General features: G+C 47.7%; 1 protein-coding gene across 2 annotated transcripts in view; it reads right to left on the reverse strand.

Moving 5' to 3' along the window:
• The window catches only part of MCUB (mitochondrial calcium uniporter dominant negative subunit beta), a 103,047-nt gene extending 97,225 nt beyond the window's left edge, over positions 1-5,822 (reverse strand). Inside the window, exon 1 of one of the 2 annotated variants that reach the window (XM_040418374.1) lies at positions 5,645-5,822. In XM_040418374.1, coding sequence (XP_040274308.1) covers positions 5,645-5,698 — 54 coding nt within the window. In that variant the 5' untranslated portion in view covers positions 5,699-5,822. The remainder of the gene's footprint in view (positions 1-5,644) is intronic. The other variant, XM_040418375.1, reaches the window with a different exon arrangement.
• Between the last annotated feature and the right edge of the window lie 5,966 nt (positions 5,823-11,788).

Below are 11,788 nucleotides of genomic sequence, written 5' to 3' on the forward strand. Positions count from 1 at the left end.
GAGGGGGGGACGGACGGACAGACAGACACAGAGACAAATGAGGGGGGGACGGACGGACAGACACAGAGACAAATGAGGGGGACAGACAGCCAGGGGCCCTGTGCTATGCCTCCTCCGGCATGCTGGAATGAAATCTATAGCAGTCCGGAGCTGCCATAGATTTCAGTAACATCTGTCAGTTTCTGGGGTAAATGATGATGAACTCGCGGGGGCTGAGAAGAGTCGCAAATGCATAGAAAAGTTGCAGAGATTTGTAACTTTTCTATGCCAAAAGACACACAAAAAAAGGTTTCAGCAAACATTCTAGAGGCAGTGCACCCCTAACCATTCCATCACCCCCCGCAGTCTGCAGACCTGGCATTACAGTGCTCATGATGTATAACATGTGAGGGATTCAGTCAGCACAACCCTGTATGCAGGTGCACATCGCTATGGCGAAATACACATACAAACGCAAAAACACAAATACAATAGCACTCTGCAACCAGCACTCTGCCCTGCCTCTATGCTGGATGTTGAATGAGGCATTGGTGTACATTTTGGCCAAAGCGTAATAAGCCACTCACCACGTCAAGGTCGCCTCTATGAGTGGTCCCTAACACTAGTACCTACATGTTATGGGCCATGATAGCCACACAAAGTCCAGGGAGCGCAGGTACAGCATGCACGCCAGGCACACTCTGCTTTGAACCCCGTCCGGTGCCGTGACAGCTTTCATCAGATCCAGGGATGCAAGTACCAACATGCATGCTGAGCCCACTATATACTTCTCCTGGAGCCAAATGGCTACTGGTAGGCGCTGTAAAAGTAGACTCAGTTTTAGGCCTCATGCACACGACCGTTGTGTGCATCCGTGGCCGGTGCCGTTTTCCGTTTTTTTTCACTGACCCATTGACTTTCAATGGGTCTGTGGAAAAATCGGAAAATGCACCGTTTTGCAGCCGCATCAGTGTTTCCTGTCCGTCAAAAAAATATGACTTGTCCTATTTTTTTGACGGACAACGGTTCACGGACCCATTCAAGTCAATGGGTCCGTGAAAGAACACGGATGCACACAAGATTGGCATCCGCGTCCATGGCCGTAGGTTACTTTCATAGACGGATCCGAAGATCCGTCTGCATAAAAGCTTTTTCAGAGATGAGTTTACACTTCATGAAAACTCATATCCGACAGTATATTCTAACACAGAGGCGTTCCTATAGTGATGGGGACGCTTCTAGTTAGAATATACTACGAACTGTGTACATGACTGCCCCCTGCTGCCTGGCAGCACCCGATCTCTTACAGGGGGCTGTGATCCGCACAATTAACCCCAATTAATTAATCATTGGTGGCCAGTGTGCGGCCTCCCCCCGCACCCCTCCCTTTATTGTATTATCATTGGTGGCCAGTGTGCGCCCCCCCTCTATTGTATTAATATCATTGGTGGCCAGTGTGCGGCCTGCGGCCTCCCCCCCCCGATCATTGGTGGCAGCGGAGAGTTCCGACCGGAGTCCCAGTTTAATCGCTCTGGGGCTCCGATCGGTAACCATGGCAACCAGGACGCTACTGCAGGCCTGGTTGCCATGGTTACTTAGCAATATTACAATATTAGAAGCATCATACTTACCTGCTGCGCTGTCTGTGACCGGCCGGGAGCTCCTCCTACCGGTAAGTGACAAATCATTAAGCAATGCGCCGCACAGAGCTGTCACTTACCAGTAGGAGGAGCTCCCGGCCGGTCACAGACAGCGCAGCAGGTAAGTATGATGCTTCTAATATTGCTAAGTAACCATGGCAACCAGGCCTGCAGTAGCGTCCTGGTTGCCATGGTTACCGATCGGAGCCCCAGCGATTAAACTGGGACTCCGATCGGAACTCTCCGCTGCCACCAATGATCGGGAAGGGGGGGGGGGGGAGGCCGCAACTGGCCACCAATGATATTACAATAGAGGGAGGGAGGGGGGGCCAGGGGAGGCCGCACACTGGCCACCAATGATATTACAATAGAGGGAGGGAGGGGGGGCCGCACACTGGCCACCAATGATATTACAATAGAGGGAGGGAGGGGGGGCCGGGGGTGGGGACCGCACACTGGCCACCAATGATATTCAAACTGGGGAGGGAGGGGGTCTGCCCCCTGGCAGCCCCTGATCTCTTACAGGGGGCTATGATATGCACAATTAACCCCTCAGGTGCAGCACCTGAGGGGTTAATTGTGCGGATCACAGCCCCCTGTAAGAGATCGGGTGCTGCCAGGCAGCAGTCATGTACACAGTTCGTAGTATATTCTAACTAGAAGCGTCACCATCACTATGGGAACGCCTCTGTGTTAGAATATACTGTCGGATATGAGTTTCACGATCTAACTCATATCCGACAGTATATTCTAACATAGAGGCGTTCCCATGGTGATGGGGACACTTCAAGTTAAAATATACCATCGGATTGGAGAAAACTCCGATCCGATGGTATAATAGGGACTCCTGACTTTACATTGAAAGTCAATGGGGACGGATCCGTTTGAAATGGCACCATATTGTGTCAACGTCAAACGGATCCGTCCCCACTGACTTGCATTGTAATTCAGGACGGATCCGTGGGTCTTCCTTGATTTTTGGAGGATCCACGGACATGAAAAAGTGAAAAAAAAAAAACGAAGAAGTCAGTCAAGTTTGCATTGAAAATGATAGGAAAAACGGACACGGATCACGGACGCGGATGACTATCTTGTGTGCATCCGTGATTTTTCACAGACCCATTGACTTGAATGGGTCCGTGAACCGTTGTCCGTGAAAAAAGTAGGACAGGTCATTTTTTTCACGACTGGAAAAACTGATCACGGACGCGGAAGCCAAACGGTGCATTTTCCGATTTTTCCACGGACCCATTGAAAGTCAATGGGTCCGCGAAAAAAATGGAAAACGGAACAACGGCCGCGGATGCACACAACGGTCGTGTGCATGAGGCCTTATACTGACTTTAAAACCAGCCTCCAGAGCAGAATGACTGGTCAGGTGTGCATGACTGCATGGAGATCACCACGCCTCCAATATATACTACAAAGAAAAAATGTGGGGGGTTCAGTCAGCACAACCCTGTATGCAGGTGCACATCGCTATGGCGAAATACACATACAAACGCAAAAACAAATGCAATAGCACTCTGCCCTGCCTCTATGCTGGATGTTGAATGAGGCATTGGTGAATTGTCTGATTCAACATCCATGATGTATAACATGAAGAAACCACAAACGTACCTTGATGTTTAAAGGGAATCTGTCTCCTGATTTTGGACTATTATCCACAGTAATACATAATTAAGGGCTCATGCACACAGCCGTTGCCCGGCCGTTCCTGTATTTCAGTGGGTCCGCAATATGCGGGCACCGGCCGTGTGCTCCCCGCATGCGAAACCATTCACTTGAATGGGTCTGCAATACGGAAGGTGCGGTGCGGAACGGAGGCACAGAACCAAACGGAAGCACTACGGAGTTGAATGGGTCTGGATCTGTCTGCTGAACCCGCACGGAAGTTGCCCGTGCATTGGGGACCGCAAATTGCGATTCCCAGTGCATAGAACTGCCGACTAACGGCCGTATGCATGACCCCTAAGGGCTGATTCACACGAGCGGATGCCGTGCGTGACATCCGCTCCGTGAATGACAGCCAAGACCCGATGCGGACAGCAGAAGCACGGAGCATTAACATGATTGATAATGCTCCGTGCCTCTCTGTGATCTCTTTACTACGAAATCACAGTGAGATAAAGTTGTCACTGTGATTTCGTAGTAAAGAGATCAGAGAGGCTCGGAGCATTATCAGTCATGTTAATGCTCCGTGCTTCTGCAGTCTGCATCGGGTCTTGGCTGTCATTCACGGAGCGGATGTCACGCACGGCATCCGCTCGTGTGAAACAGCCCTAATACTGCAGATATGGGGTCTGCCCTTGGTTTCCCTGCTGTCAGCGCTCAGAGCTGCACTGAAACACAATCAGGACTGCTGTGCTAACATGCAGAGGACTCGTGGGCGCATGCACAGCAGTCCTGACGATGTATTTATATGCAGCTCCGAGTGCTGACAGTGGGGAACAGGAGGCAGTAGGAAAAGAAAGATTAGTGATCTTCACTCCTTATATGCAGTACTATGCCTGTATTACTGTGGATAATAGTCTAAAATCGGGGTGAGAGATTCCCTTTAAAAACCCTGACTGTTATATTTACCAAGCGCATCGCACCCTATAGCAGCTGTGCTTGGTATCACTGCGCAGTCCCATTTAGGCTACTTTCACACTAGCGTTCGGGGCTCCACTTGTGAGCTCCGTTTGAAGGGGCTCACAAGCGGCCCCGAACGCATCCGTCCAGCCCTAATGCATTCTCAGTGGAGGCGGATGCGCTCAGAATGCATCAGTCTGGCAGCGCTCAGCCTCCGCTCCGCTCAGCAGGCGGACACCTGAACGCTGCTTGCAGCGTTCGGGTGTCTGCCTGGCCGTGCGGAGGCGAGCGGATCCGTCCAGACTTACAATGGAAGTCAATGGGGACGGATCCGCTTGAAGATGACACCATATGGCTCAATCTTCAAACGGATCCGTCCCCATTGACTTTCAATGTAAAGTCTGGACGGATCCGCTCAGGCTACTTTCACACTTAGAATTTTTTCTAAGTTATAATGCAGACGGATCCGTTCTGAACGGATACAATTGTCTGCATTATAGGAGCGGATCCGTCTGAGCAGACATCAGACGGACCTGCTCCGAACGCAAGTGTGAAAGTAGCCTTAGTTGCGCTCATGTGACCGATGAACGTGCCATCACATGACCTAGGGAAAACGGTGAGAATGCTGCGGCACTCCTTAAACAGCCGGACCCCCACCCATAAGATACCGATGACCTATCCCAAGTACAGGTCATCAGCATGAGGGCCCATGCACACGGCCATATGTAGTCTGCGGTTCACAAAAAACGGATACTCAAAAAATATGGATGACATAGGTGTGCATTCCGTGTTTTGCGGAACAGAACAGCCGGCCCCTAATAGAACAGTCCTATCCTTGTCCGTAATGTGGACGATAATAGGACATGTCTATTTCTTTGCGGAACGTACATACGGAAACAGAATGCACACGGAGCAACTTCCATTTTTTTTTGTGGACCCATTAAAATGAACGGTTCCGCAAAAAAAAAAAAAAAAAACACAGAACGGACACGGAAAAAAGTACATTCGTGTGCATGAGCCCTAAAACGTAACCCAACTCATCTGTCCCTCTATAGGCTCCAGCTATGGGCTACCTGATCACACAGCAAGCCCCCCACTAGAATGAGAAGCGGACCCCTCCTCAGAATACAGCGTGCCATCCGGCAGAGGTGCCAATCATCTGCATAGAAGGGTCAGGTCCCACAATGGTCATGCTCACATGCAAATTTCAGTTAAAGGCAGAGAAATCCGTGAGGAGAGGCTGCAATTACTGGATGAGTCACCTAATGGGGCTGAGGGAGAAAACAGCAGTGGGTACAGGGATGCCAGCCTGCACTGTGGCCCCAATGGATGCCAGGGAGTGAACACTGTGCGGTAATAACAAGGCACACGTAAAGTAACGACCAGAAGGGAACTGAGGAAAGTCTGCGCAGCCATACTGGGACTTTACTGGGATCCTCTGCCGCTCTTACCTGGTATCCAGCAACCAGAGGAAGTCGCCTCCACATCTCCACGAGGAGAGGCATCGTTCACACACAAGCACAAGGCAGTGTGCCCGCCGCTCATGCCCCAAGTTTCTCCGCCGCCCCGAGCTGTGAGGCGCTCACTTCCTCCCTGCCACTTAGAGCCACCTCCCTCCGCTCCTCACAGCTGCAGGCGCCGACTCGGCCGCCAGGGGGAGCACGAGCTGCACACGAAATCCCTCCATTAGCGGCCGCTGGTGTCTGGAGGGGGAAGAAACTTGGGCTGGCTTCATCTACTACTCAGGTCCCTTATATAGAACATAGTTTTCTTTTTTCTGGACAACTTCTGCCAAAATCTCAGACAGCCAACATTTTTTACAGGTAAAAGTTGGAAAACCATAATAAATGATAAAGAACATAAGTGATACATGTCAATGTACTGATAAGAACTCATAACAGAATTTACTGTGAGCTGTCAAATTATGATAATTACGAATCGAATCAAGTCCGACCAGCCGCATAAAAAATCAAACACATCTGTGTCTTTTTCACGGACATAGAAAAAAAAAGTCGCCTATTTTTACAGACTGTCCAGAAATTTCTGGACGGTTGGCAACCTGGGTGTGTGGCAGTGAACCCATAACTACCAACTTTTTAAAAGGCTGCGGCCATAGCACATTAAGCCACACCTCTAACTTTACAATGGGGGCGGTGCTTGAAATCAGTGTCGTCTGCTGTTAACCATGGTTACTTCCAAGGAAACACTTGCAGTCATCATTGCTTTGCATCAAATCGGCTTCACAGGCAAGGACATTGCAGCTTGTAAGATTGCACCTAAATCAACCATTTATCGCCGGAACTGCTTGCCGGATCCGTCAAAATGTATGCCAACTGATGGCATTTGTAAGACGGATCAGGATCCTGATCCGTCTTACAAATGCATTGAAATGCCAGATCCTTCTTTCCGGCATTTATATTTTTCACCTTTTTTTCGGTCTGCGCATGCTCAGACCGGAAGGACGGATCCGGCATTCCGGTATTTTGAAAAAAAAAATGCCCGGATCCGAGATTCAGGCAAGTGTTCAGATTTTTGGGCCGGAGATAAAACCGTAGCATGCTGCAGTTTTAGGCTACATCTACACGACGACATTTGTCACGCGACATTTTGTTGCACTAATGTCGCGCACCAATTTTTATAATGGCAGTCTATGGTGTCGCACTGCAACATGCTGCGACTGCGACGCAACAGTCGCAGAAAATCCATTAAAGATGGATTTTTTGCGACTGTTGCGTCAAAGCATGTCACATGTTGCAGTGCGACACCATAGACTGCCATTATAAAAATTGTCGCGCGACATTGGTGCAACAAAATGTTGCGCTACAAATGTTGCAGTGTAGTTGTGCCCTATCTCACAAATGTCGTCGTGTAGACGTAGCCTGAGGCTACTTTTATACTTGCGGCAAAGTGAGTCGGCAAGCAGTTCCGTCGCCGGAACTGCCTGCCGGATCCGGCAATCTTCATGCACACAGACAGCATTTGTAGACGGATCCAAATGCGGATCCGTCTACAAATGCATTGCAAGAGCGGATCCGTCTCTCCATTTTTCATACGGACAAATTTTCACATTTTTAACGGTCTGCGCATGCGCAGACCAGAAGGACAGGATAGGCATTCCGGTACTTTTAATGCCGATCCGGCACTAATACATTTCAATGTAAATTAATGCTGGATCCGGCATTCTGGAAACTGATCCAGCATTTTGGACGGAGAGAATACCGCAGCATGCTGCGGTATTTCCTCAGTCCAAAACGCAGTTCAGTGACTGAACTGAAGACATCCTGATGCATCCTGAACGGATTGCTCTCCATTCAGAATGCATTAGGATAAAACTGATCAGTTATTTTCCGGTATAGAGCCCCTAGGACGGAACTCAGCGCCGGAATGGAATAACGTTAGTGTGAAAGTACCCTAAGAGATTTCCTGGTAAAAAATTATATTTAACACGTTCCTGCAGCATGGGCCTGAAACAGAAGATTCATACTTTCCCGCTCCCGCTGTCTCCATCTTCTGGTTCCGGCGCTGTTTACATCCGGTTGGATATGGGCATAGTGACATGTACCTCTATGACTGGCTTCAGTGGTGATGTGGCCACAAGCAGCGTTTCACCGCTAAAGTCACTCATTTGCTGGAGAGGTGCTCCGGGACCGGAAAATGGCGACAGCGAGAGCAGCACGGAGAAGGAAAGTAGGAATCTTCTGTGTCAGGGACTATGCTGCAGGAACTTGTTAAAAATCATTTTAACTAGGAAACTCCTTTAAGTGGCGACATTTCCTTCCTGCCTCCTATTCACAAATGAGCGCTTCCCTTCACTGCAGAGGACGGCGCTCACTGGTTCCTACTGCCTCCTGCACCCCCAAATATACTGTAGGTGCCCTGCAATAACCAGTAAGCACTTTCCCTGAAGGCTCACGCACACGGCCATTGTTTTAGTCCGCATCTGAGCCACTTTTTTTTTATGTGGCTTGGACGCGGACGCGTTCACTTCAACGGGGCCACAGAAGATGCGGACAGCGCTCCATGTGCTGTCCGCATCCGTTACTCCGTTCTGCAAAATGCAGAACACACATGGCTGGTGTCCTGCTGACCAAAAGAAAAGGTAAGGTCGTATATATATGAGACCTTACTAGCCGGGAAAGCACTTATTGGTTAACCCTTTAATGACCAGGCCTGAAAAGGCCTTAATGACCAGTCACTTTTTTGTGATCTACCGCACGTGGTTCAAACACTTGTAACTTTTTTATTTTTTTGGACTACCAAAAGAACTTTGCAACTTTTTATTACATAACACAGGGCTTTTTAATATATTTTATTTAGTTTTATTAGGCGGGAACTGTACAATTTTTTATTCAAACTTTAGCTCATTATTCAAATATGCAAATTATTATAATTAGTTCCCTATATGTGTGGATTGTTTTATTATACAATATGTATAGTTTCACATAAATGGGGTCATAATTGTAATGGTTTTTGTTGGTGTGGGCGTATTTTTTTAAATATATGTCTGCTACAAAAAGACCTTTGGGGGACAATGACTTTATTTTGCACATTTTCCTTTTTTTTGTATTTTATTTATTTTTTATTTTTTAATTTTTTATCATCACTATTATTTATTTTGAAAATATATTTTTGCCACATAATATGACGCTGAACAATTTTATTTTGCACTTTTTCCTTTTTATAGTTCTCTTTTCTTTTTTTTTATATATATATATATATTTTTGCAGCACTGTATGTCGCCCAAGAGGTCTTTAAAAGACCTCGGGGGGACACTGACTTTTTTTTTTTTTATTTTGCATTTTGTTTTCCTTTTATTTGTATTAGGCCTCATGCACACGACCGTTGTTGTGTTCCGTGTCCTTTGTTCCGTTTTCCGTGATTTTCTGCGGACCCATTGACTTTCAATGGGTCCGTTGAAAACTCGGGTAATGGACCGTTTGTCATCCGCGTCCGTGATCCGTGTTTCCAGTCCGTAAAAAAAATTACCTGTCCTATTTTTTTCACGGACAACAGTTCGCGGACCCATTCAAGTCAATGGGTCCGTGAAAAAACACGGAGGCACACAAGATTGTCATCCGCGTTTTTTTCCTATCATTTGCAAGGCAAACTTGACTTAGATTTTTTTTTCACTTTTCATGTCTGGTGATCCTCCAAAAATCAAGGAAGACACACGGAAACAAAAACGGATCACGGAACAACGGAACCCCATTTTGCGGACCGTGAAAAAATACTGTCGTGTGCATGAGGCCTTAGCCTGCTGGGGGAGACTTTGTTCAGGGCATGGCTGATCAGGCTCTGCAGTCCTCTGCCCCTGACACCCGGCGATCCCATGATCGCTGGGTCTAAACTGCACAGTGCGCCGCTCACCTGTGTGAGGAGAAGGCAGAAGCACTGATACACTGCTTCTGCCTTCTTCTCAGCTCCCCCGCTGTCTCTGACAGCCAGGGACCCGTCCTGCTCCTGCTTCAGTGCGGGAGCAGGAGCTGTAATGATCCATCGTGTGGCCCTGCGGACAGAAACACAGCTGATCGTGATGCCCAGCAGGATGGGGGCCGCAAACCATGGCTTTGGGGGCCACATGCGGCCTGCGGGCCGTAGGTTGTACACCCCTGATTTATCGGATCATCAAGAACTTCAAGGATAGAGGGAGCAACAGTGTGAGGACAGCTGCAGGCTCGGACTGGGCCTCAGGGGTAAAGGTGAATCCCCGGTGGGCCCCTGAGCAAGGTGGGCCCCTAGTCTCCCACCCCCTGCACAAGTGGCACATAACACAGTAGACTTACTGCACTACATACATATATTCAAATTTAATGTACTGCACCTTAACCAGCCTATGTTCATATAAAAAAAACTTGTTAGATTATTTATTAGATTTGAATGTATCTGTACGGTGGGCCCCCAAAACAAATTTTACTGGTGGGCCCTAAGCACCCCAGTCCAACACTGGATTGACTGTGACAGCCAGAGCCACCACCGCTCCCATCCTCTGCTTCAGCTCCTCATAGACTTACTGCATAAGTATACTGTGTCTTGTAGTGTCCCAGTATTTATAATGCCCTTTTTAGTGCCCCCAGTATAAATACTGTGAGCACTACAAGGGGCATAATAAATACTAGAGGCTCTACATGAGACAGGATAACTATTGGGACACTAAAGGGCAGGGGCAGATTGGCCCGCCTGGGCCCTCCTCGCGGCCGGCCAGTGGAAGTTTTTGGGGATGTATTTTGTGCTGCTGGCAGTATTTTATGATGGACTGTGGTATTTGGCTCTGTTGGGGTGGTATAACGTGCCACAATATGGTATTGCTGGCTCTGCCTTCCATCAATTGGGTCTAGACTTCCAAACGCCATTTTTAGTATTTTTTCCAGGGCCACTTTAAGTTCCCAGTCTAAAGGGGCATTATAAATATTGGTGGTACTAGATTATAAATACTGGGGCACTATAAAGAGCAATATAACTTATGGGGGCACCATTACTAATGAGGGCACTCTGGAAGACAATTACACAGTTCAGCAGACAGTATCACAAATGAGAGGATTAGATACAGCAGCTTAGCAAACAATATCACACATGAGAGGATTAGATACACAGCGCACCTGCTTGGCAATTTTTGGACATTCCATAGCCCTGTACCCATTCATTACACCCCTAGGATACCTACAGAAACCAGGCACAGGAGAAGTGGCAAAATATAATATAGAAAAAAAAAAAACACAACAATCTCTTTTTTTTTTCCCAAAGAAACACACACAAACTGGTTTTGGTTTTCTTTGGCTCTGGGCCTATAAGGAAGGTGGAGGCTCCTTATTCACTTTCTCCTTGGATTCTTCTATTGGACGAAGTTGAGTGTTGCAGGTGTATTTTCAGGGGCAGAAGAGGGTCACACGCAGCTCTCACTTTGTATTGAAGATGCGACAACCGGGCCACAGGGGTGTAGTGAGTGCATGGTGAGAATGGTGGTGTGCCGAATAGGTGCAGTAGTTGTACGCATTTTTCTGTAGCTCTCTGGTCCGGCGTGCAGTGGAGGGAAGGACAGCACTAAATCCTCCAGGGCACTCTCTATTGCAGGGAACACCAGCCAGATGTTGGTTGAGGTGCCCTTGATGGTATAGGTGTTTAAGGTGCTTTGGTAGCTGGGCCCCTGTGTTCGTGACGCCAGCACCGAAAAGAATGAGGAGTCAGTTGTAGTAGAAAACAGTTGAACATTTACTGAATCAATTGTCTCAGGGCAGTTGTTAAAGTTCATCAATACAGCAAAAGCAATAATCCAGATGTTGGTTTAACTGGAATTTCCTTATAACAGGTCTGGCTATTGTCAGTTGAGGAGTTCTCTAATGCTGTTTCTTTACAGACAAAGAATGGGTAAATTTGCACTAAGTCCACTTTCTAGCACAGGTACTGAATATAACAATTTCCAATTTATCTTGAGCAATCCAATAAGGGAGTTCTCCCTCGTGGCAGGCAAACTCTTTGCTACATTATTTGATGCAGGATGCTCTCCTGAAATATTCAGGTTCACTATGTCCCAGAAGGCATTTAGTGAAAAAGGATAATTCTGCACACTAATTATCCAGTTGTGTCCAGGTACCTTTAAG

The sequence above is a fragment of the Bufo bufo genome, chromosome 2 (assembly GCF_905171765.1).
Source record: "Bufo bufo chromosome 2, aBufBuf1.1, whole genome shotgun sequence".
In the NCBI taxonomy this organism is placed as follows: domain Eukaryota; kingdom Metazoa; phylum Chordata; class Amphibia; order Anura; family Bufonidae; genus Bufo; species Bufo bufo.